General features: G+C 53.3%; 1 protein-coding gene across 2 annotated transcripts in view; it reads right to left on the reverse strand.

Moving 5' to 3' along the window:
* Positions 1–8,001: 8,001 nt before the first annotated feature.
* The window catches only part of BAHD1 (bromo adjacent homology domain containing 1), a 37,541-nt gene continuing 20,171 nt past the window's right edge, over positions 8,002–25,371 (reverse strand). Inside the window, exons 2-7 of one of the 2 annotated variants that reach the window (XM_050336103.1) lie at positions 20,505–22,136; positions 17,138–17,499; positions 15,192–15,351; positions 14,153–14,229; positions 12,083–12,174; positions 8,002–11,154 (exon numbers count right to left, since the gene is read on the reverse strand). In XM_050336103.1, coding sequence (XP_050192060.1) covers positions 10,965–11,154; positions 12,083–12,174; positions 14,153–14,229; positions 15,192–15,351; positions 17,138–17,499; positions 20,505–22,119 — 2,496 coding nt within the window. In that variant the 5' untranslated portion in view covers positions 22,120–22,136 and the 3' untranslated portion in view covers positions 8,002–10,964. Of the gene's footprint in view, positions 11,155–12,082; positions 12,175–14,152; positions 14,230–15,191; positions 15,352–17,137; positions 17,500–20,504; positions 23,189–25,371 lie in introns of those variants that run through there. The other variant, XM_050336101.1, reaches the window with a different exon arrangement.

Below are 25,371 nucleotides of genomic sequence, written 5' to 3' on the forward strand. Positions count from 1 at the left end.
GGCTGTCAGAGATCAGGAATATATATCAGTCTGACAAGGAAAGGGCCAATTGCCAGAAGGGATGGAGGAAAAGGCTCAGGGACGTCCCTGTCCATCCTGCTCGGACTGAGGCTGGACACTGTGTCATCACCAGTGCCCTGCCAAGGCTCTTCTGCCCCTTAGGCTGAGATGAGACATTTATTTTGGGCTCAGGAGCTGCAAAAAAGAAGAATGTGTGAGGGCCCAGGAAAAGCTGAGCCAGAGAAAGGAGGTTTCTTTAAAAAAAACAAAACAAAACAAAACCAGTTTGGGCTGATGCCAACTTTCCAGACAAGCACCAGCACGGTGATTCCTAACAAAGGACACCCCCTGGATGGGTCTGAGCAGCTCCGGATCAAAAGGTAAAACAAGCAAAGGAAGGAGAGATCCGATGCTGTGGCTCCGTGTCCGGAGATTATCCTGTAATTTGGTATAATAAAGCCTCTTATCCAAGGGGATAAGCACAGAAGCTGCTCCACAATCAGCTCATGACCAAGGCAGAGTTTCTTATCTCTAGGGAAAAGAGCCTTTTTAAACACAGTCAAACACTCCAAATGAATGCACTGGATAATTCCAAGGAGATGGTCACGATCGGCTTGGTCAGAACAGAAACAGCCCTGTTTTCAGGGAAAACTTTGTGCTGGAGGACCTGCTTATAAACTCATGGATATGCAGTTGGCTGAACTTGCAAAGAGCTTACTCTGAGCTCAGTTCCTCACTCCCTGCTCCGCTGGGCATGACTCTGGAATTGCTTTGGAATGGAGCCATCCTGGGAGGTTCAGCTCCTCTGTACCAGGAGAACCACCAAGCACTACACGCTCAGCAGAGGCCGTGACAGCTCCTCCCCTTTGGATTTGGGATGAGGATGCAGGGAGGGGGATTGAGAGCATGTCCCGGTCCCCAGAGATTACACAGGCAGCGAGACCCGGAGTGGAAGCTGCAGGGCAGGGAGCCAGCACAGCTGGCAGGCACTGCATGGATACACATTCCCCCAGGCTGCACACTCCATACAGAGCACACTCCACATGCTCCAGCTGGGTGGGGGGTCGGAGTGAGGTCAGGAACACTCGGGAATACCGCAGGCACCGGCACAATGGGGATGGCGTTCGGTGGCTGTGTCTCACTCGGAGCTTTCCTGGTGTTTTCCTGCTCCCCCAAAACCCAGGATGACATGCAAAACCCCTCCCAAGCTGAGTGTATCCAATTTTAAGTCAGTAACAACCACAATTCCCTTGTTCTACCCTTTATCCTCCCGCTGACCCATCCCTGATCCCACTGATCCCTCTCAGCCCAGGGCTACTGGATTCACACACCATCGGAGTCAGAGCCAGCTGGGGCTTTACCACCACTTTTCAGCGCAAACACACACTAAATCCAGCACAGCTCAAACCTGTGTCACAGGAGAGTCTCCAGGTCTCTTAACTCATTCCAGGTCTATCTCCCGCTCTTTACACGGAGTTTCCTGAGGCTCCCAGGTGGCTCCTGCGGGGCTGTAATGAACCTGTGAGTGTGTGTGTGAGGTTCCTGCTGGAATCTGTCCAATTAATGTTTCTGTGGTTTCACAGGCAGCAGGACGACGACTGAACCTGCTCCAACACCTCCAAAACCTGCAGCATCTTGTCCCTGACACACAAATCATTGTTCCAAGAGAAAAAAAAATGGGAAGGGACTAATAAGGACCTGTTTGTCTGAGCCCTGTTTAGGTTTTTTACATCCTTCCATGTGTCAGGAACAACAAATAGCCTGTGAAGGACACGCTTTGCCTCAGGAAAATTGTTTGAGGGGGATGTTGGAGACTAGTGGTGGATGGCTGCCAGGAGATCTGGGGACTAAGCTGAAAGAGATGGGATCTGGCTGGAAATAGGGAGAAATTCATCCTTGAGAGGACAGTCGGGCATTGGAGGAGCTGTGCCATCTCTGTGGAGCTCAGGCTGGCTGACTTACAGAATCCCAGACTCAGTTAGGTTGGAAAAAACCTCTAAGATCATCAAGTCCGACCTTCAGTTGTGGTGTCTGTGAAAACTTCCCAATATCCTGATTTTTTTTGTTGTTCTTCTCAGTATGGTTTTCTGTGTGTGACCTGGATTTTATAGGAAGGGGAACTTTTGTGCCTTCAGGCCATACAAGGGCAGCATGTTATTTGAATTGCTACGTAATCCCTAAAAAGCCTTTTCCTGAGTATTCCAGAGGCACTTTCCAAGGAAAGTCTGAGGGTTTAGCATCAAGCCCACTGTAAATGCCAGTCGGAAATCCTGAGTCCATGAATTACAGCAGCCTCCTTCCTGCTTTGGAAGCCTCCTTTCCTTACTCCTGATGTACACACTCCATTCATTTTTCCGTGTTAAATTCCCTGTGTGTGCACAGCAGGATCCTACTGGTGCTTTTAGTGAACAAACATGTACAACTGGTCTTAAGTTTTCTCTAAATGCAGCGTATTTACAAGGTTGTTTCCAATGTTTTCAAGCCTTCAATGTCTCAACATAAATTGGAAAACGAGCATTGAAAGGGAGAAAAACAAGGGAGGAAACTCAGGATCTAGGGATGAACAATGAGGAAGGAAACCCAGAATCAAGGGAAAGGCAAAGAGCAAGCGAATCTCATCCCTCATGAAAAACTAATTATTAGAAAAATGAGTTATTATAAAACATGGGCCGTTGTTAATTATATCAAAGAGCACAAGCGACTCCAGCAAGAATTCCGGCCTGACATCTGTCCCAAAAGGATTGATTTAAAATAAACATCAGGAAGAATGAAATAAATCAGTTGATTTGTGCCTCCTCTCACTCTGGACCGTGAAGGAATGAGGCTTTCTGCAGGAAAGCCGCAGAAAGGGCTTTTTCCCCCTCTCTATCCATAAAAAATCCCATTGCATTATTTCCAAATTATGGAAGAAAACTGATTAGCGAAGCTAAATTACAGGAAAATTTGCTCAAATATCAGGAAAAAAAAATGAGTTGGGAGCAAGGGGTCTGTCCTTGTCCCTGGAAAAGGGGGGCTGCTGCCTGCCTGGATCCCGGGTTCCAAACCCACACTCTTCCCTGCAGCTGCTGTCAGGTGACATCATGTCCCCGAAACAGGGAGATCCCTTTGGGAAATCAACTCCCACGGGGTGTCCCAGCTTTCATCTCACAGGGCAGGTGAGAACAAAACCCACCCGTGCTCATTAACGTGCCACATAACTCCCTTTTTATAGACTAATTACCTGATGTGGTACAAATTCAACCCCACTCATGGATCTTTGGCTGGGATGGGGAGAAACATCCCCCAGCCTGGGAGAGGGAAAGAACATCTAATCACTAAATCACCTTCATCCTGAGCAATCCAGAGTCCTCTCCTTGAGAAATCCATCTCCTTGGACAGCAGAGGATGCTGTTCCCTGCTGAGAGGGTCAGAAGAAAAGAGGGAAAAAGGGATTAAGCTGAGGTAAGGAAACATCTGAGAGCACAAACCACAGCTCAGGCTGAGCAGGATGGGATGGCCAAATGCACCTGGTCTGCTCCCTAAATCCGGGTTCAGGGACCACCCAAAAGATGGAGGAGAAACCGGATCCGGCTTCGTGCACCTCAATCCCTATGTATGACAAGGGAAAATAAGAATGGGATGTTCTGGGGACAAGGGAATCCCAGGGAAGTTGCTCTGTGCCCTGAGCCAGGCCCTGAGGAGCAGGGGGAGTTTACCTGCTGCAGAACAAGGAGGGGAGTTTTCTCACCAGCTCTTCCCAGAGCACTTCATGCTTCCGAAGCCACGACATTCCCAGTGCGGGAAGCAGAAACGCTCTGGGAACAGTCACAAACTGCTTCCTTCTGGGAAATCTGGCTGAGTTCCTGGGATTTTCTTGTTTATGGAGTGCTAAATGCTGCCAGGTGCCATCGTCCCCATCCTGGCTTTCCTGAGGGCTTCCTGCAGTTGCTGTATCCCGGCTCAGGCAGCGGCCTGGGAAAAGCAGTGAGCACAGCTCGGGAAAAAGCTGGATTATTGATGAAGTTATCCTATTAATTACATTACTTATGAGTGCAGAGAAAGCAGAGCAACAAAGAAAACTCCAAACAGCCTGGCTCCGTGGGAGAGCCGGACAACCCCAGCCCCGCTTTGCCGAGCTTTTGCTCCATATCCTTCCGAAAGCCCCTCTCTGTCAGAACAGCTTGTTTGTTGTTTTCTGCTACGGATATTCCAGTGCTCCTGCCGCTCCGAGAGCGGAAAGATATTCATGGAGATGCAGGGTTTTTTCCAGCCTTGTTAAATTGATTTGCTTTTAAGAACCACTGGGCGGTCGAACCGCTCAGGCTCCGGCTTGTTTTCACGGAACACTCCGGAGAGGTTTATAGAGATATTAAAATTAAATACGGAGCCGTGGAATAAATGGTGCCTCCATTCAGCGTGTCTTGTAAATCCAGTTTAAATGGTTCCCTTTATTAAATATCCTTTCCTCTTAAAAATGGATTAACTGCTCTCACTGGAGGCTCTGACGGAGAAGCCATTGGATCCCTATGGCAACGCCGCGCTCCGGCAGCCCCTCGCTCCACGCCAGGCCCTGGGCTTCATCCCAGCTCAGGTATCCCCATTATGGCACCTCCTGTTATTAATCACCATCTCTAATAAATAATTGCCATCTCCCATTATTAATTACAACCCCGAGGCTGGCACTGAGCGCTGTGACTTCACACACACTGTGCCGGTGGGTCCCATCCCATATGGAACACATGGATACCTTTCCCGGTGCAACCCAGAGCTCACCTGGTTCCTCCTCAGTTCCCCTGATTTTGGGCTGATCGTTTTCCTCTATTCCTTCATCCTCAGTCTCTCACAGTTGCGGTGGCTCCTGCCCCTGGTGGTGGCCATCCCTCTCAATCCATGTTCCAGGCTTGCATTTGGAACTTAAGGAAAATTCCTGTATGAAGGTCTGACTTAGCTGGATTTTGGGGGGTTGCAGGAGGCTGGAGCAGTGCAATCTCAGCCAGTCCCCACCACGTGGTCCCCCAGCACAGCTCCCTTCCTGAATGGGAGTTACCTTTCTGCTGAGGGCTGTTAGCACAGGAAACAGCCCCCAGGAATGTCCAGCTGGATGTTTCTGGAAAAACAGAGCCATGCAGGTGGGCTGTGGGTCCTGCTGCTCCTGGATCCCAAGGTCACAGGAATGCAGCCACAGGGATACACAGTTAGGGCAGGAGCAGCAGCTGGAGAGGAATGTGAAAAGCTCAACCTCATTTTTATTTAACTTCAAATGACACAGGCAGTGAGGGAGCAATTCCAAGAGTGGCTCCGCGAGGCTGCGGCTGCTTTCCCACGGATGGATCCTGTGCCAGCAGCACCAGGGGCTCACTGTGCTGCCAGTGCAGCATTTGGAGCAGCAGAGCCAAGGTTGGCACGCAGGGATTAGTGAGCATTTATCCCTTATCTCCCCCTAAACCCCCAGCTCGGCGAGCCAGGCGTTTATCCCATATGGATGGGGTGAGAAGGGCACAGTAAAACAGGGAATTGCCCACGCTCGGGTCCCTGGAGCCACCGGGTTAAAATGAGGATGTGAAATCCCTTCTCCTTGTGTGGCACTGACTGTGCCAGGGGTGGTCCTGCCCCCGGTGATGGCACAAAGCCCCCGCAGAGCCCGGCACGGCTCAGCCACCAGCAGGGACGGAGCCAGGCGAGCGCTGGAGTGCTCTGTCACCTTAATGGGACACTCCAGCCGCTCCCGTCCCTTGGCTCTGATGGATTCTGGCACAATTACACTCAGTTATAATTAGTGGCATTAAAGCAGCACTTAAACACAACCAGGAGCTCGTGGCTTTCGCTCCGGAGGGGGAAGACACTCCAGCCAGTCCTGGATGCTGCTCTGCATCTGCTTGGCTGGGAGATTGGGGAGTGAGGTGGGGAAGCCCCTGCACCTTAAAATATCTCCTACCCCCCGCCCCAGTGTGCTCATCCCAGTGCCCAGACCTTATCTGAAGCCTCCAGAGGTGCCCACAGCTCCGACTGCTCCTTCCCAGAGCCCCAAGTGCCTCCTTCTCCCTGCAATTCCCTCAGTGCTCTGTCACCTCCAGACACCGCACGTGGAAACGAGGGAGACGTGACGCAGGAGGATGGCTCTGCCAGGGACCCGAACCACCGCTGGAGATGGAAACCAGCCGCGGAGCCCCCGCGGGATCCCCAGCTGGCCAAAGCCGGGTGGGATTCCGGTGGCCACATCCCTCCCGCTTCCCAGCCGGCTGAGCCCGCACCGCGTCACTCCGACAGGACATTCCTGGCAGCATCAGTCAGGACACAGGAGCACTTTGCTGAAGGTGGGATCCAGGAGAGTAGGCTACGGCTCCCGCAGCTCCCTCGGGTGGCAGATTTCAACAGTAAATCCAATTTTGTTTGACATTAATCCCAACTTTTCAGCCCGCCACAGATTATCCGTTCGGTGGTGGCTCGCCACGCGGGAAGAGCTGGGAAGGAAAAGCATTTTCTTGGTTTCTTTCCAACAGACCCCTCCAAGGGAACATCCACACCCAGATAAGTGCCGGATCCAGCCGTGGGGCAGGCACGGGTTTCCACTCCATTCCTGGCACCCACCTCACTGACACCTCAGGGCAGCTGAATCACCTTCAATCCATCTGGAAAATCTCAAATTAGTTCTTCAGCAGAAATCTCAGACCACAAAGTCAGGAATATCGTGCTCAGTGACCCCACACTGCCTCACAAATATCAACGTCCCCAGTCAAGCTCCTTCTTCTCCTTGGGAGGATAATTCCCAGTTTAATTCACTTCATCACCGCAGTGGGTTCCTTTTTCAGGAATTCTCTTGGTTTTATCTGGCTTTCCAGGTTTGTACCTCTGCTGGCAGCTCCCTGCAAGGAGCTGTGCTGTGACATGGTTAGGTGCAGGACGGAAAAGACAGGGATCTAGCAAAATCCCTAATCCCACAAAGAAATCCAGCCGGGAGTTTAAGAACTGGTGTGATGCCAGCAGGGCTGCAATGGGACAGGCATCGAGGCAGCTTCGGAGCAGCCCCAGGCCACCCCATGGCACCAGCTCAGGATCTCCTGCTCTAGGTGACCTGGGAGCAAAAGATGCTGCAAATCCAGGATGCAGCCAGGATCTGAGGCAAGTTATGGACGCAGCTCCTGTCCCCACCCCACAAGCCAAATGTGCCCCTCACTCATTTCTCTGTAATTAGGAGCTAATTCCACGCCAGACGTTACTCTTTTCTTCTGCTCATTTTGTTCCCAGAACTCATCCCCTCTCACCCTAGGAGTCCAAGGGTCCACTCATGGCATTATTCATAGGAATAGCCAATTCCAAGGGCTATGTCACCTCCCCACTGCTTGGACATGTAGGGACACCCAGCACAGCCTGGGCACAGGAAGGGCTCCGAGCCCTGACCAAAGTCTCCATGGTTTTGGGATGAATTCCCTGGGGTATTCCCCATCCAGGGTCACAGGAGCTGCTGTGGTCGTGAGCACCCCCAGACAGTTCTCACCTGGCTGCAGCTGCAGACATTCCCATCAGGCAATCCCGATCCCGTTATCCCACTCCTCGCTGCACCTTTTCGAGCGGGGTGACTCCTCCCTGCTCTCTTCCCACTTGGAATCCTCCTGGCTGTTTGGGACGTCTGCGTAGAATGCTCGTCCTTGGGGTGCGTGTGGCACTTGGTGCCCGGGGCTGGGACACTCCAATGGAGACAGCGCTCCAAACAAGATGCTTTTCCAAAGCCACATTCCCAAATGCTTCCTAAAGCCCAGTTGGAACAAGCTTTGTCACCACCACCTTCCCTGCCTGAGAAAACTCAAATATTCCACTGACAGCAGCTGTCAACAGCAGATTGGAAAAAGCGAGTCAGTCCCTGCCCATCCTGCTGCCACTTGTTCTATTTCCTTGGAAGACCCAACAGATTGCTCACCCTGCTGCCTGGAGCACCCAAATCTGCTCCCAAGCACTCCTAACTCCTCCAACTACTGGATCCAGGGGGAAGTTCAGGCAGGGACGGGAATAACAGCCCAGCACCGGTTTGTTTTCTAAATCAATACGATTTTTCAAATTTATTTTTTAAGAATTACTTCTAATATATCTTTTTCACAGAAGGAGGGAATAGGGAATGTTCTCATTCCATCTGTAAACACTGAAATACAGATCTGGGAAACCAGGGAAGAGACACAAAAAAGTGCATTTTACAAAATTATCAACTAAAATATATTTTACATGTATTAACGCTTCGATTTAAATTCTACCGACTGCATTTTTTTTTTTTCAGTTTCAAAAAATATTTCCATATCTAATAGATTAAAAAAGCAGGAAATCTTTTCATTAGGGATAAGACATTTCAATTCATTTACATGCTGTTTGCACAACAGCATCAGCAACCACGTGAACCTCAAATGTCCATGGCCTGAAGCAGATTCAGCATGAGAAGAGCCAGGTTTGTCCTCTCCAGAGCCAGGTCGGAGGCCATTCCGGACCAAGGGCAAGGATAATTTCTCTGCTACCTGGAGAGGAGCCAGGGCAGGGTGGGAGCAGGGAGAGAGGGGGCAGGAGGAGGAATTTCAGAGGTTCCAAGGCCCTGACTGCAGCAGTGCTCAGGTTTTCCCAGCCGGTGGGTCTCGCAGTATTCCATGTCCAATGGCACTGCCAGAGGGAAATGGCCATGGCAGCTCACCTGCTTCAGGCTGAGGGGAAAAGGAGTCCCCACGGAGCCAGACTGTGGATTTACGGTTTCCCACCTCCCACCCAGCCCAGAGTGCAGCTGCTCCGCTCTCCCCTCACTGCTCTGCCCATTCCCTCCGTGCCACGGGCAGGAGCAGCTCCATTTCTCCAGCCTCCTCCCTCCCAGCCACGGTGGAAAACCATTCCATATCCTCCCCCAGAAACAGCAGAGACCACATTCTCCAAAGCCTCCTTGCACCCCTTCATCTGAGTGTCCCCAAAGTGCTGCCACCTCCCACCCCAACAGAGCCTCCTGTCATTCCAAGAGACCCCCAGTGCCAAGAGAATTGTTAAGGAGAGATCCAGGTGATCCCTTTGACACCAACAGTATCTTGAGGTATAAGTGAGAGAAGACGCTTCACCTGCCGGTTTTTGCTTGCACACCTGGGATCCCACCTCCCAGAGCCGGGTGTTCCCCCTGGGCTATGCAGGAGGGAATAAACAGGAATTTTCCAGCAGGAATTGCCCACTGGCAGCAGGGAGATGCCCGCCCATCGCAGTGGGTTCCAGGCTTGTCATCCCCTCAAACCATCATCTCCGGACACGGTCCCCTCTTTGGTATGTAGAGCAAATCTCTGGAGAACTCCTGCATTCCCAAACTATTCCAGGTAAGGGATTGGATGCTGTGGGGTTCTCTCTTCAGGCCGGGCAGGCGGGTGGCTGTCGGAGCAAGGTGACCAGCCCTGCATCCCGAGGGAATACAGGGAATGCTGCTTCCACGGACAGGACAACATTAAAGCAGAATGGACACTTCCACCACGGAACATCATTTCAGAAGCCCCAGGAGACTGGGAAAACGCAGATCCCTCATTTCAGTGGGCAGCTCCAGCCAGCAGGAATTGGGTGACATGGGCTTGGCTCTCCTCCTGTCCGGTAGTGCAATCTCGGGCTGGGCTCCCAGCTTGGGGCAGGGACTCCCCGGGATTTGACGCTGTCCTTTGGTTTGCTTTGGGATTAACTCCAAGTTTGTGTTGAGATAAGCTAAGGGCTGTCTGTCTGGGATCTAAGTGCCGCCCGGGATCTGTACAGGTAAGGCAAGAGGCAGGACCTGCGGGGCTTGGGCCGCATGATCCATGCGAACCTTTCCCGATGCTCAGGTCCTTTCAGGAGCCACAAAGCCACTTTGGTGAGCTTGCTCGGACACCAGGATGAGTTTGGAGCAGGGAGGCTGCCAATGGCTTCGACAGCAGGCCCAGGATCAGGACAGTCACATGGGGAGGGAGAGAAATTTTAAGAAGCCAAAAACACACACGAAAAGGGTTTGCCACTTCCCCCTCTGGCTGCTTCCCACTGCACACGCACAGGGATAAGCAAAGACTGTAAATGACATGACAGGAAACAAAATGGGAAGGGAGGGAAAACCCATGGCCCCCTGAGCCATCAGAGGAAGAGTAACACTCAGAAGAGAAGAGGAAATGTGGTTCCCACTGGCAGAGCCCACTTTGTGAGCTCCAACCTTCCAGGTGATGTGCACCGGTGGGCGCTGGGCTTTGGGAATGGGGCATGAGACCCTCTGGGCACAGTCAGGACACCTGGGACAGGCCCAGCTCTAACCCTGCACTGGGGTGTAACACCTGCGACCCTGGCAGCTCCCTCTGCTCCAAGCCCCAGTCCAGTGGTGAATCCTGGAGTGGAGAGGTGAGGGGAGGAGAAAGATGAGGGAGAACAGGGGCCACCTCTTCCCCTGACGGAGCAACACCTATCCAAGCATGACACAAGGCCACTCTGCATCCAGGCAGCTCCCAAAGCTGTATTTTGAAGAAGCTCTCACCCACTGGGAACCCTCAGAGTCCATCCTGCACAACAAAGGAGACTCTCCTGTGCTCTGCCAAGGAACTGGGCTCAGTTCCCACCGAAACCCCCCGACCTGTCCCAGCCAGACTCGACGCTGCACCGCCACATCCCCCCTGCACACCTTCCGCCTCTTCCAACCCTGGCTCTGCATCGCTTCCTGCCTTTTATCCCCTGCAAACTTTAGCCAATAGATGCATCTCTAGATACATATATAGATATAGATTTACGTATGCAAATCCCTATATCTATATACATATATTTATTTTATACGTATATATTTTCATTTATGCTTTTGAAACGAAGTGCTGTGCTTTCGACCGCTGCCTTCCCTCCGCGGGCTCCGCTCCTCGCGCGCTCCCGAGTCCCAGGGCGGAGCGCTGGGCGCTCCCACCTGCAGCAGCACGAGGTGAGTCGGGAGTGCCCAGGGGTCCCAGGCCATCGGCTCGTTCCCGCCGCGCTCCGGCGGAAGGAGGCTCCTACTGGGGGTTCTTCAGGATGCGCCCGTGCCTGAAGTCGTAGACGTGACGACAGAGGAAAACCAGCTCGGGGTCCGTGTCCTCGGGCACCTTGCGATGCAGAGGGGTGGAATACTCCTCCGAGGGAGGAACCATGATGGTTTTCCTGCCCGGGATCCCTTCGACTCGACGCTTTGCCAAGGCACAAAATCTGCAGGGCAAGCGGAACACAAGAGTTATCACGGAATCATGGAATGGTCTGCGTTGGAAGGACCTTAAAGCTCATCCAGGATCACCCCCTGCCTTGGGCAGAGACACCTTCCACTAGCCCAGGTTGCTCCAAACCCCGTCCAACCTGGCCTTGGACACAGGGATGGGGCAGCCACAGCTTCTCTGGGCAACCTGTGCCAGGGCCTGCCCAGCCTCACCAGGAAGAATTTTTCCTAATATCCAACCTAACCCTTCTCTCCATAAGTGTGAAGACATTCCCCTTTGTCCTGTCACTCCAGGCCCTTGTAAATAGTCTCTCTCTATTTTTCCTGTTGGCTCTTTCAGGTACTGAAGGGGCAATTAAGTCACCCTGGAGCCTTCTCTTCTCCAGGCTGAACAATCCCAACTCTCTCAGCCTTTCCTCACAGCAGAGCTGCTCCAGGAAAAGGAGGCTCAGGGGGGACCTTCTGGCTCTGGAACTCCCTGACAGGAGGGGGGAGCCGGGGGGGTGTCGGGCTCTGCTCCCAGGGAACAAGGGACAGGATAAGAGGAAATGGCCTCAAGCTGTGCCAGGGAGGGTTCAGGTTGGATACTGGAAAAATCCCTTCATGGAAAGGGCTGTCCAGCCCTGGCACAGCTGCCCAGGGCTGTGGTGGAGTCCCCATCCCTGGAGGGATATAAAAGCCACGAGGAGGAACGGTTGGACTTGACAGTCTCCAAGGGCTTTTCCAACCCAAACAATTCCATGATTCTACACAACCCGCACGCAAGGAATCCGCAGTGGGAGAAGCCCTCAGCCTGCAGCAGAGCGAGTGTCAGTCCCCAGCCCTGCCCCACCACAGCCTGCAGGGCTGGGACACTCGGGATGGCTGGAAGAGCGAGAGGAGCTGGAGGCAGGGGAGGTTTTGGAAGTCCAGAGCTCCACCTACCTGCAGTACTCTGCGAAGGTCAGCACGTAGCACTTCTCCTCGATGCAGGCGACGCTGTTCTCGTCCTGGTGCCGGGACGCAAAGATCTCATTCTGCAGGAGGGAGGGAAGGAAGGAAGAGGTCACCCCACCGGCCAGGACCAGCCCCACACACTCCCCCAGCACCCCACCGGGCAGTCAAAGCACACACAGAGCAAATACTCTTTAGAGCCAGTATTCCACATAACCCAGACACCTTCCAGGTGTTCCCGTGCACCAGAATTTTATCCAGCAACACGTGAGCAAAGCAGAGTCTCCCACCACTTATCCCTGCCCAGCACACTCTGTGAGGCCTGGTGCCCAAATCCCACAAGTATTTCCAATCTCACAAAGCTCTGCAGCAGCCAGGCCACAGCCGGCTGCACCCCTCAGCCTTCCCTGTCCTCCTGGATTCTCTAATCCATCTCACTATCAAAGCTAAAGGAATCCCTTCCTCATCCCAATTCAATTAAAAAGGTTAGTTTAGTGAGAGAAAACAGCAACAGTCTTTTCTGGAATCATGGAACAGAATCCTGGAATGGTTTGGGTTGTGAGGGACCTTAAAGCCCATCCAGTTCCACCCCCTGCCATGGGCAGGGACAGCTTCCACTGGCCCAGGTTGCTCCAAGCCCTGTCCAACCTGGCCTTGGACACTCCCAGGGATGGGGCAGCCACAGCTTCTCTGGCCAAACTCCCCTTCATTTTTTCCCAGAGTAATTTAGGGAACTTGGCTCTGCTGCAGGCAGGATTAGTTAAATATGGGGCAACCACTGGATGGAACCACTGGAAAGAATTCCAGGTGTGGTTAGATCAGCAGAGATGATGATCTCTGGGAATAAGGATTCCCTGCAGGCTCCATTTCTGCTCCCAGCCCCGAGGAAGGAGGCTGGAAGGGAAGACTCACAAAAGTGTGACCATCTGGGGACAGGGTTGATCAGGGACACTGGGAATGCCACACCTTCCTTCTGCACCTTGGGGTTCTGGTTTGCTCCTTGAATCAAAACTCCCTGAGTCACCTCTGGCAAGCCCAGCCCAGCCCAGCCCTCAGCCCAAGCTCTCTCTCATTTGAAGGCTTGTGTAATTAAGCAGGTTTGCAAAAACCTGGCTTAATTCCTCCTGGCATTCTCCCTGGACTAAAATGCAACTGGATACAGTCACCTTTCATTTACAAAGTGCCACATTTGGGTTTAGAAACTCACCTGTGCCCTGCAAACTAGGCAGGTGCAATTCCCTGGCAAGTCCCCAGTCCTGCTCTCCCCCCTCCCTCCCTTTCTATCTAAAAAAAAGGAATAAAAACGGAAAAAAGCACCAAGTATTTAAAACTGTGTTGAAAACAGCAATAAGTTCTCCATTCCTATTTAAAACTAGCTTGTTCTGTCACCCAGCACAAGCCCATGCAAAGCAGAGCAAGGCTTGAAGTCACAGTGATTCACAGGTTTTTCCTTTGAAAAGCAGCTCCATTATCCTGGCATGACATCCTTGAGCCAGACTTTAGTTCTCCTCATAAACCTCTGCAGGGCAAGGACGATGCACCCACGTTCCTGCACAAAACTAACTCGCTTCTCAGAAGCAGATTAAGGGATTTATTAAAAGGCAGCACATGGTACAGGCACTCCAGTGTCCTGCAAAAGGCAGCACTGAGCTCTGTGGGCATCAGAACGTCCTTTTGGAACAGCACCTGATCTTGATTCAGTAGAAACTCACTTTTCCTTACTCCTAAGGTTACAGCCAAAGTGACTTTTCAGTTAATACATGGAATTTTCTCAGATTAAAGGGAGAAACACTAAAACTCAGCAGAGCAGACCACGTAAGGAACACAACAGCTCCTGCCAGAGCCCAGAGTTTCTCCACAGGACCCTAAATTTGGGGGGAAAAGCCCATCTATAGGACACCACCACTGGACACATCTGGCAACAGCTGCACCACAGCCCAGAGAGCTCTGCTGTACTCAGTTTGAGGCCACCAAGGAATGCAGGGAGATGTTTGGGGGGATCCCCTATTCCCACAGGAACACAGCCACACTGGGATGCCCCCGGCCCGGATCCGGACTCACCTGGTGCATGCTGGGGTTGCGGCCTCCCTGAGTGTGCTCTGGTCTGTAATACCACAGGAGGCTCATCATCAGCTCCCCTGCAACAACACCCATCCAAACACGTCAGCCTGCAGTTTTCTGGGAGCATTTTCCCGCCGATTCCCAGCTCCCCCCATTCCCACAGCACTCAGGGAGTGGCAGCTGCGAGTGATAAATATTTCATGCTGAAATGGGTGCCCTTTTGTTACAGGCTGGGGTCGGTCACGTGGCTTTCCCACTGCACCTTCACCTCCTCCCTCCTGGGTCACAACATCCCAGAGGGGTCAGTTGGGCACAAAAAACACCCAGAGGATTAAAAAAAAAAAAAAGAAAAAATAAATATATATAAAAAAAATCAAACATCTCCACCTGGAAAAAGAATCCATTCAGCACACAAGCTGGAAAAGACGCTCATGCAAAGGTGGGAACTTGCAGCATTGGCTCCCAGGTTCAGGCCAGAACTGCTGCTGGGATGACATAACCGGATGGGCCTCACCACACCTGGATTTATGTCTTTTACATGGAATTTCTTGGGATTTTTTTTCCTTTTTAAGGAAGACCTGTAGTTTACAGCATTTAGCTCATTCTCCTTGGCTCAGGTATTGCCAGCCCTCACCATGAATCCCCACTACTCCCATCACCACCTCTACAGGGGGCCACCAGGAGCTGCTGTGGGACAGCCCCTGCTCCCACCAGCTCCCAGCCCAGACGTTGGACTGGAGCAAACAGCAGCTCCCCAAAGTTTGCTGCAATGGAATAATAAGGGAGATGGCTGCTCAGATGGGCACTTGGCAGATATTATGTGCTTTCACATCCAGCAAGATTTCCATTATCAGTCCCAGACTAGTGATTAAGGAGCATTTCAGTTCCCGGAACAATCCAAATGGAATTCACGGAGCTCATCTCCTCTCCATCCCCTGGTACCCTCCCAGGCCTGCAGCTCTCCCCAGATCCATCCCCTCCCAGCTTCCACCCCGCTCTGCGGAGCACAGAGGCAACACAGGCTCTCCTGGCACAGTACCTGTCTTGGGGTCTTCCCACAGAGCCGATATCTTGGCGACGTAGGGCATGGATTTCTTGCGGGGCCCGGATTTGAGGAGCACGGTGTCGCGCACCCGGATGATCTCCCCGTCCCTCTCCACGGCCTGGTAGCTCTTGCGCATGGCTGGCTCGGGCTCGTTCTGCAACACACAAACCACAGCCCTCCCACTGAACGGGCACAGAGCCACTCCGGGGTTTGCTCCCCCAGTCCAGGACTCCTTTTTCCTCCTGTGAATTCCAACCCAAGCCTCCTCAGGGCTCAGCGCTCCCGCTCAAACAGGTCCCCAGGAGAAGCCACACAGCGTAAGATGCCACCTGTGACATCTCTATTCCCACCAGGTTGGTTCATAAACACCAAAGATCAGGCCAAACGAGTTACTTTTTCAATGGGTTGGGCATTCCCAGGTAAAGGGAGGTCACTGAGGACCAGCATCCAAGGGCTCCAGGCCATACATGGCCATTGCTTCCACATAAACCAAACCCCAGCTATTCCTCCTACGTTGTGCTGGGAGTGAGGAGCACCTCACCAGCAGGACAGCCCTTCTCACAGAAGCCCTTATTGCTGAAATGAATACTCTTATTTCAAATTAAAGCACATTTGCTCCTTCAGTTCTGTATGAAAAGCCACAATCTTCAGGAAAATCACCTTTCCATCTGCCTGTCTGGAGGTCTGCTCTTCCTTTCCATTTAAGGGCAAGTGTGTTTTGGATGCTGTGTGTTTGTCTGACACAAATATTGTCAGGAAACCAATAAAACATGAAATATTTGACACGAACAGGGCAGGGATTGGCAGGGAGGCCGTGGCACAAAGCTTTCCCTAGTGGGATTACTGAACATTCCTTTGTAGCCCCCGACAGTACAAAACAGCCACTTTTGGGACTGTGAACTGGGGGCTTTCAGTTTGTTTTTGCTCTGAATTTCATTTCAGAGCACCTGAGCAGGATGGTTTAACCTCCTGCAACATCTCCCAGGCAGGATTGGCAGCATTTTCAGGAGATTAAGGCCACGCTGCTCCTTTGGGGAGGCACAAGACCAGTCCCTGCCCTTCACGGATTCACCGGCACTCAGCCCCAAGAGCCACAGCTCCAAAGCCTGCCTGGCCAACAGCTCTCCCTTCCTCTCCCTCCTGCTGGCATTTACTGCACGTCCACGCCTCGTCCCACCTTCCCAGACACCACGTGGGGCCGCATTTTTAAGCTCTTCTGTTTTAATAAGATGAAGGATATTGCCTTCTCCCTCAATTGAAGTGGACTTCACTGGAGTTAATTGAATTCCCTGGCAGGAAGTCTCCCATCTTACAGGAGCCAGCCTCTGCCCCTCAACACAACAAACGGGAAAGTACAGATAAGAAATCCCCAGAGGAGTGACCTGCTGTGCCACCATGTTATGTTAAAAGAAAGGGGATTTTGGGGTGCTGAAAAATTCCATCAGGGAGACAGGATACTGCCCCAGTCCTCTGTGCTCAGGGATATTCCTGTGGGGCTACAGACCAAACAGTGAGAACCACCTGCCTCGATGCCCACCCCTCATAATGAGGGTAAAACATCCTTCACCTTCTCAGACAGGTTTGCCCTACCCAGGAGGAAGGAGGATGATCCCTGTAGAAGGGACTCCCACGTGCCACAGGTGCCACCCTTGCACATGCCAGAGCCGGGAGGATCCAGCAGCTCGGCGTTCCAGCTGAGCCCAGCACAGGAGCAGCAGGTTCTCCTCCCTTTCCAAACCCCTGCCACGCTGTGCAACGCAGCACTCAAGAGAACAAAGCCAGCAGCAGCCCTGCTCCTGCTCGGGATTCCTCCGGGAGGATCCGGCTGGCACCCAGCGACCACCTCCAGCCCGAAGCCAGACCCAGACCCCTCCAGCCTTTGTGCCCTCAATCCCTGAGGGTGCACAAGCCCCCCCCCAGGCCCAGCACTCCACACCTACCACAACATAGACGGCCTTCTCACAGGCGGTGCCCACGGGGATCCAGCCGTTGGTGGCCCTGCGGCGGCTGATCCGCTGCTGCTTGGGGTGGGAATGCGCTCCGGCCGCTTTGCTGTTGGAGGCGTGCAGGCAGCCCGGCGTGTTCCTCAGCCCGGACTTGGAGCCACTGGGGGGCTTGGAGCTCTGGGGACATTCTCGGGCCATGGTCTGAGGGTCAGAGTTGGGGGTCTGCAGGTGAGGGACGGGCTCTGCAGCCGGTGGCACGCTGGGAACGGGACATCCTGAGAGCGGGTGGGCAGGAGAGGCGGGGTGTCCTGCCACCGGGATTGTGAGGTTCAGCTGGTCCAGAGACTTGCAGCCTTCTGATGGGAGGGAAGAAAAGAGACACGGGTCTCGTCTGAAACATAAAGCAACTACACAAGCAAGACCGTCCCAAACCACAGCCGCGTTCCCCTGAAATTCCCCGTATTGCATTACAGCAGTGAAGACTCTCCACGCTGTAATTCCATTTTGCACTGTCACTGGATCCTAAGAGCAAAGCCATTCCCGAGCCTGCGTGCTCCAGTGTCTGCCGATGACACTGCACCGCAACAAACCCAGCTGAATCCCAAGGAACGCCAGCCAGGAATACACACAAGGCTGGCCAGTGTCCAAAGCAGCTCCAGCCTGTCAATATGTATAAAAGAAATAAAAGGCTTATGGGAATGATGGGAAGGATTAAGTCGCAGTAGCAGCAGCAGCCAGCTCCTTCCAAAAGGCCAAATCCTACTAATCAGGGAAAATTGAGACGGTTCTCCAAATTAAGCCCAGAAAGGCAAAACAAGGTGGAACACAACTGCAAGATGCTGCACCCTCAGCAAAACTGCGTCCCTGCAGCAGGCACAGGAACCACAACAGGTTGGAATTCGGCTGACACTGCCTCTCGGAGCATCCCAGAGCGCCTCGCTCCGTTCAGGACTCACAAACAAGCCTCAACTCAGGCCGATGGAAGAGCCAGTCAGATTGGAATTACCTCCTGTCAGCAGGAAAAAACCTCCTGGACCCAGGTGTGACGCACCCCTGTTCCCTAACCCCTGAGTGTGCTTTTCGGGGTGACCAAAGGGCAGCTCCAGGCAGGCTCCAGGATTTGCCTCAGACCGGAGCGTGTCCCTGCAGAGTTGCTTACAAATGTGAAGGGGAAAATCCATCCCGAGTCAAGCCGAAAAACTGCTGAGAGCCCTCGGAGAGACAGGAAGTTGTTGCCTCCTGCTTCCTCCTGACCCTCCCTGAGGGGCTGCAGGGGAGCTGTGTGAGGGATACCATGGACCATTGTCACTGTCACCAACCCTGGGCAGTAAATGCCACAGGAACTCCCTGGAGAGCATGGACATCGGGATGTGGGCACTGGCAGGCCCACAGGACCACGGAGCAGGGAATCACCTCTCAGGTACTCTGCTTGAAAAAAGCAGTTTTTAAGCTTGAGCCAAAGCAGGATGAAGCTTCACAAGAATATGTACTGAAGGTCAGGGCAGTCAGTGGTGCAGAGCTGCTCTCGTTGGACCCCTTCCAGCCTCCCTGATGGCACCAGGTCTAAAGCAGCTCTCACAGCCTGTCCCGCCTCGCCCCCTCCACCCTGCTCTAGATCACAGCCTGATCCCTCAGTTTGGACCACACAGACACTGATATTCCCACATGAACACCTGGAACACACCAAATCAGACAGAGGTAACACACGGCATGTCAAGCTGGATCCCTCATCCCACTGCTCTCTGATGGGAATGTGCTCTTGAAGCCAAAGTGCTCCTTCAGTTCACTAAAATACCCCACTCTAGGAAAGGAAAATATTTCAGAGGTGCACAATCATACAAAAATCAATCCCCAGGCATAAGTCCCTGTTAATATTTTCAGAGACCTCCTTATAGGCACCAATTCACAAACCCAAATGATTCCGGTGTTGTAGGATTTGAAATCCATGTTGCTCACAGGAAGGAAATCACAACAGTGGGGTGACACACTAGTAAGTATCCACTGCTGCTGCCCCTGCCAGCACTGTGGGGAACCACCAGTCCACGGGAAGGGCTGAGTTCTGGGAAACACTCCGTCTGCATCCTTCTGGCTGCACAAAATCAGAGGCACCAGCGCGCGACACGTGAGGAACAAAGTAGACTGGTATGACCTCGGGGCACTACACGGAAACTGTCAGGCCAGAACACTCTGCTGAGCTGCTTGTCTTGTGAGCATTCCACTTGCAAGAGCTCTGAAGCCACCAGAGAAGCCTGGCTGGCTGCTGCCCTAGGGAGTAGCACCACGGCAGCAGGGATATTTCGGGAGCACGGAAATGACACTTCAACCAAAGGCTCCACAGTTCCATCAGCTTCCTACAATGGAGGATGACAAAAAAGCCTTGCTCGAACCAAAACTCCATCCACCTACCTGAAAATCTGTTTTCAGTGGGTAAGTCGTGCCAGCTCTTGGCTGGGACACGAGGTTTTAGCGGGAAGATCCGGCGCTGGCACTTCCCAGCAGCCAGAGAAGCAGCCTCCTCTACAGACTGACTGCTCACAGCACTGTCCAGCCTGATGGCTTTAGACAAAGTGCTGGTGTCTGATAACTCCCACACAGCACAACATTTTAAATATTTAAAAAGCTATTTTGCAGCAGCAGCAGAGGCAAAGCTCTGAGGAAAAGCAGGAAGTTTGAAAAGCAGGCGGGGGACACAGGAGAGCCGGACAGATAACAACTCACTGGGCACCCTCACCCCTCCTCATTTCAGGGCTTCACTGTTACACACTGGGAGCAAAGATGGGACCAAGAATTCCCAAACTAACAGCATGCCTGGCACTTAGATCACCTGAGTGAAACTTCCACGGAATCCACCTCTGATCCACGGAATCCAAAGAGCCTGCAGCATCCCCCCCAGCCAGCACCGTAAGAGTTTAACAACTCCTGCTTCTTCTCATGCTCTGTGAGGATGTCCAGCCCCCCCCCCCAGAGCGAGATTTTGGGATGGGAGGAGTAACTCTGGCTGGTGTGCCCTGACCCTGGGCTCTGGAGCAGCGCAGTGGGATGGCTGTGCCTCCCGGCGCGGGCAGGAACTAAACCCTGCTGGTTTCACACAGATCAAAGCTCAGCGGCAGCCCCGGCACCACAAGCCGTGAGTCACCCACCTCGCTGCCCGAACCCTTCACCCGATCCTCCAGCTTTCCACACCAACGAGACCTTTCAGTGGGAAAAACCCTCCGGGGCTAAACACGAGGGAAAGGGAGGTGGGAGGCGGGTTCGGAGACTGAGGCACCACACGCAGAGAGAACCGCCAGCCCTCCTCCTCTCCCCGCCCAGGGTGGGGGGAACGCCGGCCCGGGTCTCGCCTGCCCTTGGCACACCTTACCTGCTGCAAAAGGCATTTTGTAGGGGAAGCTGCTCCGTCCCGCGTGCACGCTGCCGACGCGGCCCTCGGGCACGTGCACCACCCCGCAGAGGCTGTAGGTGCCGAGCGCCGCTCCCTGCCCGCAGCAGTACGGGGAGCTGCACCAGTGCAGCGGCTGCAGGTGCGCGCCCGACGGCAGCGCCCCGGGAGACACCAGGAGCCCCTCGCAGGTGGCAGCCTGCGACAGCTCGTCCTTGGGGTAAACGGAGCAGGGGGAGTAGCCACTGTATCCGCTTTGGCCGTAATAAACGTAAAACCCGTTCAACGGGGTCAGATCCGAGGATTCGTAGAGGCATCCACAATCCGCGTGATTCCCGGGCACGGGCAAGGGAGGGAACTGCTGCACGGGAAAGGAAGGCTGATGGAATTCCTGTTTGGGGGTCGGGGATTTCTCTCCGGGTCTTCCGTACTCCGGCTTCATGGAAGCTTGTCCTCCCATAAGCAAAGGCAGTCTGTGGTAGAAGCCCTCGGTGGTTGCGTAGGAGCCGGACAGCGACTCGTAGGGGACGGGCTCTGTCGCCCCGTAGAGCCTGGAGGAGTCCCGCTGCTCCCCCTTCCCAAAGGTGCCCAGGGCCTGGCCCTGCCAGCCGTGCTGCCCGTCCATTTTTAAGCTGGCCGCTTCCTTCTTGGATTTGACACAGTTCTTCCTCCCAGCTTTGGCCCATTTGAGCGTGGATTTCGAACAGTGGTTCTCGGACTTGCCCTCTCCGTCCGGTTTGCTCCGCGGCTTCAGGGGCTGGTCTTTCTCGTGAGTCAGCTTGAGGAAGGCCACGGCGTTGAGGCTGGCCAGTCTCTTTGGGGTGGGATGGTAGGAGACGGCTCCGTCCTCCCTCTTTGTCCCGTCGTCAAAGACCTCGTCCAGCGAATGCTCACAGCTGTTGCATTTCTGACTGGGCTCAGGCTGGTTCTTTCCTTTCCCAGCTTTCACAGCTGGTTTCTCCAGCGCAGGCCAGTTGTCCCCAGCTTTGCACTGCAAGCCCTTCAGGGCACAGTCCCCGGAGGGCTTCCCGGAGTCCCTGCGGAAGCGCCTGCCGGATAACAAGCCATCGTCCCGTTCGAAGAGCAGGTTGTTCACGGCCTCCGCGTTCAGCGAGGCCAGGCGGCGCTTCCTGGGCTCCGAGGGAGCAGCATCGAGCTCCTGCTCCGGCCCCGGGGAAGTCGCTGAGCCCTTCTCCCCGGGCGGATCGCTCTTCCCCGCTCCCACGGGCTGCCCTTGTTCGGAGAACAAACCCTCCATCCAGCTGGGAAGGTGCTTTTTTTTATAGCTCTGGCTCTGCTTGGACAGAGACCCGGCCACATCCTCCAGCCGGGTGAGCAGCACCTTGCAGGTCTTTTTGCTGACGGAGGGGAGCAGGCGCCGGCGCAGCGGGTACGTCTTGCGCACCTCGCGCAGGCTCTTGCCTTTGTGAGTCCCCACGAAGCCCCCGGGACCGCTGGGAGCCTCGGAGGCGCCTCCGTCCCGCTGCTCCCCGCGCTCTGTGCCGGCCCTGTCCATCCTCCTGCTGCCCGAGGCCTGGCCAGCACAACCAGCTGGGTGTTTCAGAAGGAAAAGCTGTTTCTTCCGGGCATGCGTCATAGGATCAATGTCCAATCCTGGGAACGGACAGGAGAAAACAGCCATTAATGTCGCCGAGAGGGACCCGGCTCCGCACACAGCACCCACTGCCAATCAGGGGACATTTGGGGAAGCTCGTCTCTAGACAGCACGGCCCGTTTGGGTGATGGCCAGTTAAGCCAATTAAGAGACAGGACACAATTAGATGTGGTTTAATATCAGGTCGTGGAACATGATAGTAATTAAAAGCAAGGTGGTGATGGCAAATGCCACAGCAGCTGGGAAGAGCAGGGAGATGATCAGCCAGCTCCCTCTTACACTGGTGCTGTTCCCAATGCTTTACAAATTCCCATCAAGTCTCCGAAATCCGAAGGCTGGTACAGGGCATGGAGCAGAAATAAAGCCCAGTCTGTGATTTCCTGCATGTTGGTACAGGCAGGCTCTTCCAGTGCTGTTTTGTGAGACAAGCAGGCAAAAGAAAAACAAAAAGTCCACCCACTTGGGGGGGAAAAGAAAACTTGGGCTATTAAACAGAGACCTGCCAACATTAATAAATTAAATCCATGCAAATCCCTGTGCAGGTTGGGACCTGGTTGCACGCTGCTCCTGTCATCGTGTTTTAGAGAAGCTGGGGACAATTAACACCAAATCACGTTGGGCAGGGAGGCCCCAAAGATACATTCAGTGTGAGGAAAAAAAGCCCAGCTTCCCAAGTTATCCAGCAAAGCAAACCTGATTCTTAATGAAGGAATCCAAGAATTCTGCAGAGCGAAGGAGCACACCTTGCCATAAGAAGCTGCAGGTCCAGTGCTAAGACAGGATATGAGTGGGTGATGCCAAGCCATACACATTAAAAATGTCAATCTAAATGAGTGATAGTGGAATAGATTTAATTAAGTCTGTCTCTGAGCATCAGAAACAGCAGAAAAGGACAATTACTTGCCTTCAATGGTATTTACAAAACAGTCAAATTTCATTTATTGGCACCAAAGAGCTGATCTTTGTAGCAGCATCCACCTAGGAGGGGTTTGCTCATCCCTGAATCAGGATTTAGGCTGGAACTCCCCTCAATTGACATTGGTCTGCCATTTTTGAGGCTTTTAATTAAAGCTCCTACTGCTTTGGCTGTGATTAGAACAAAGCTCCCGAATTACAAGAACTGTTCATTTGATATGGTTTAATCAAGCTGATAATTAGATTATCTATTTGAAATAAGCCTGATGTGTTTTAATTGACTTGCTTATATATGTGTTAACTAAGGGAAATTCAGGGATTGAAACCCACTGGGGTTTGCACAGTGCTCTCCTGGATGTCAGGCCCTTCCTGGAGGGTTTTGGGGTGACTTAATCCTTCCACCCTGTTAACCACGGGATATTTCCCAAGGCTGGTGCCCCGACAGGAGAGTTCGGTGGGGAGCAAACACTGATGCACCAGCGTGCTTTTCTTATCAGAAATTCGGGAATTAGGAGGATCAAGTCAGACAGATTTTCCTCCAAAACTGGAATTCTTTTTGCCCGACAGGTCAAGCTGAGCACACTTCCTCTGGAGTTTGGAAGAGGACTGTAATTTAAGAACTGGCTGGGGCAGAGCAGGGTTTGGCAGGGGCACACCAGGCATCCTGCAGATCCATGCCCTGGGGAGGACAGCTCTTCCCGGGCTATATGGACCAGTGGTTTCCTTGCAACTCTTATCCTAATTTCTGTTATCCTTAATGAGAGCCTGAGCCTCTGGCAGAGGTGAAAACCCCAAAATAAATAGCCATGGTTTTTCCTAACCCAGCAGCAGCCACCTCGTTCTCCTCAGGCTTCCGCAGACAGGAGCCTGGCCTGCCCTGGCATCACAACATCCTGAGGTTTAGTGCCCAAATAAATCAGAATACTCATTAAAAACCGGGCACTATAGACGTGACTTTGTTCACACCACGGCTGCTCTAAAGATAGGAAAAGCCTGGGGGAGATTGAGGGAAGGGGTTTAAGAGAATCGGGATTGTTCTGCCTGGGGAAGAGAAGCTCCAAGGTGACCTAACTGTGGCCTCACAGCGCCTGAAGGGGTCAACAGAAAAGGCAGACAGGGGCTTTGGACAAGGGCCTGGAGTGCCAGGACCAGGGGGAATGGCTTCCCACTGCCAAGGGCAGGGTTAGATGGGATATTGGGAAGAAATCATTCCCTGTGAGGGTGGGGAGGCCCTGGCACAGGTTGCCCGGAGAAGCTGTGGCTGCCCCTGGATCCCTGGAAGTGTCCAAGGTCGGGTTGGATGGGGCTTGGAGCAACCTGGGCTAGTGGAAGGTGTCTCTGCCCATGGCAAGGGGTAGGACTGGATGGGCTTTAAGGTCCCTTTCCACCCAAACCATTCCAGGATTCTACGATTCATTGCAGGCACCTACGGAACAAAACCCATCCTTAGCACGCTGGAGTTCCTAGAAGCCTTCCCACACCTCCCCAGTTACCTGCAGTGCGTGGATTGCTTTGGGAGGGGGATCCTCCTGCTGCCAGCTCACCTGTGATGCAGCAATCCCTTCTCTTCCCCCGGCACAACACAGACACGGAGCTTTTGAACGCTGCTCAAAGCTCAGCAATCTGACAGGCAAGTGCATCATCCCTCAAATCAGAGCCCTGCCGAGCCTCCCTCCAGCAAGCATTGTGCTCCTGCCAGCTGGGAAGGGAGGGTGGCGGAGCTCTTCATCCTCTCTCCACCTTTGTACTGCTGCACAAAGCAAAGAAAAGCTGCCCGTGCCCACAGCTCTTCCAAGAAAGCCCAAGATAAGTGGAGAACTGAAAGTGAAGGTGCTGATGCCAGAACCCCCCCTTTACTGCTCGTGGCTGAGGAGCTGGATTAACGGGGAGAAGACACTGAGGTGTAACTCTGCGGGAAATTAAAGTTCCAAGCAGCTGCATCCAGAGCCCACCAGGAATTTTCAAGCTAGTTGGAATTGCTGCCTCCTTATCATACGATCCCAGCATGGTTTGGGGTGGAAGGGACCTTAAAGCTCATCCCATTCCTACCCCCCTGCCACGGGCAGGGACACCTTCCACTAGCCCAGGTTGCTCCCAGCCCCATCCAGCCTGGCCTTGGACACTTCCAGGGATCCAGGGGCAGCCACAGCTTCTCTGGGAAATCGTCCCCTGGCAACTCCTTCCTCAAACTGGACTAAACCTCAAAACAGTCCTGAAAAACTACCCCTGACAGCTGTGGAACCCAAAGCAGATCAGGATAAAGAAAAATCAAAACCACTTCCAATTTTCTGCTAGAATAAAACCACGACCCAAACAGCA

The sequence above is a fragment of the Myiozetetes cayanensis genome, unplaced genomic scaffold (genome assembly GCF_022539395.1).
Source record: "Myiozetetes cayanensis isolate MyiCay16 unplaced genomic scaffold, myiCay2020 scf6-25, whole genome shotgun sequence".
Taxonomy (NCBI): Eukaryota; Metazoa; Chordata; class Aves; order Passeriformes; family Tyrannidae; genus Myiozetetes; species Myiozetetes cayanensis.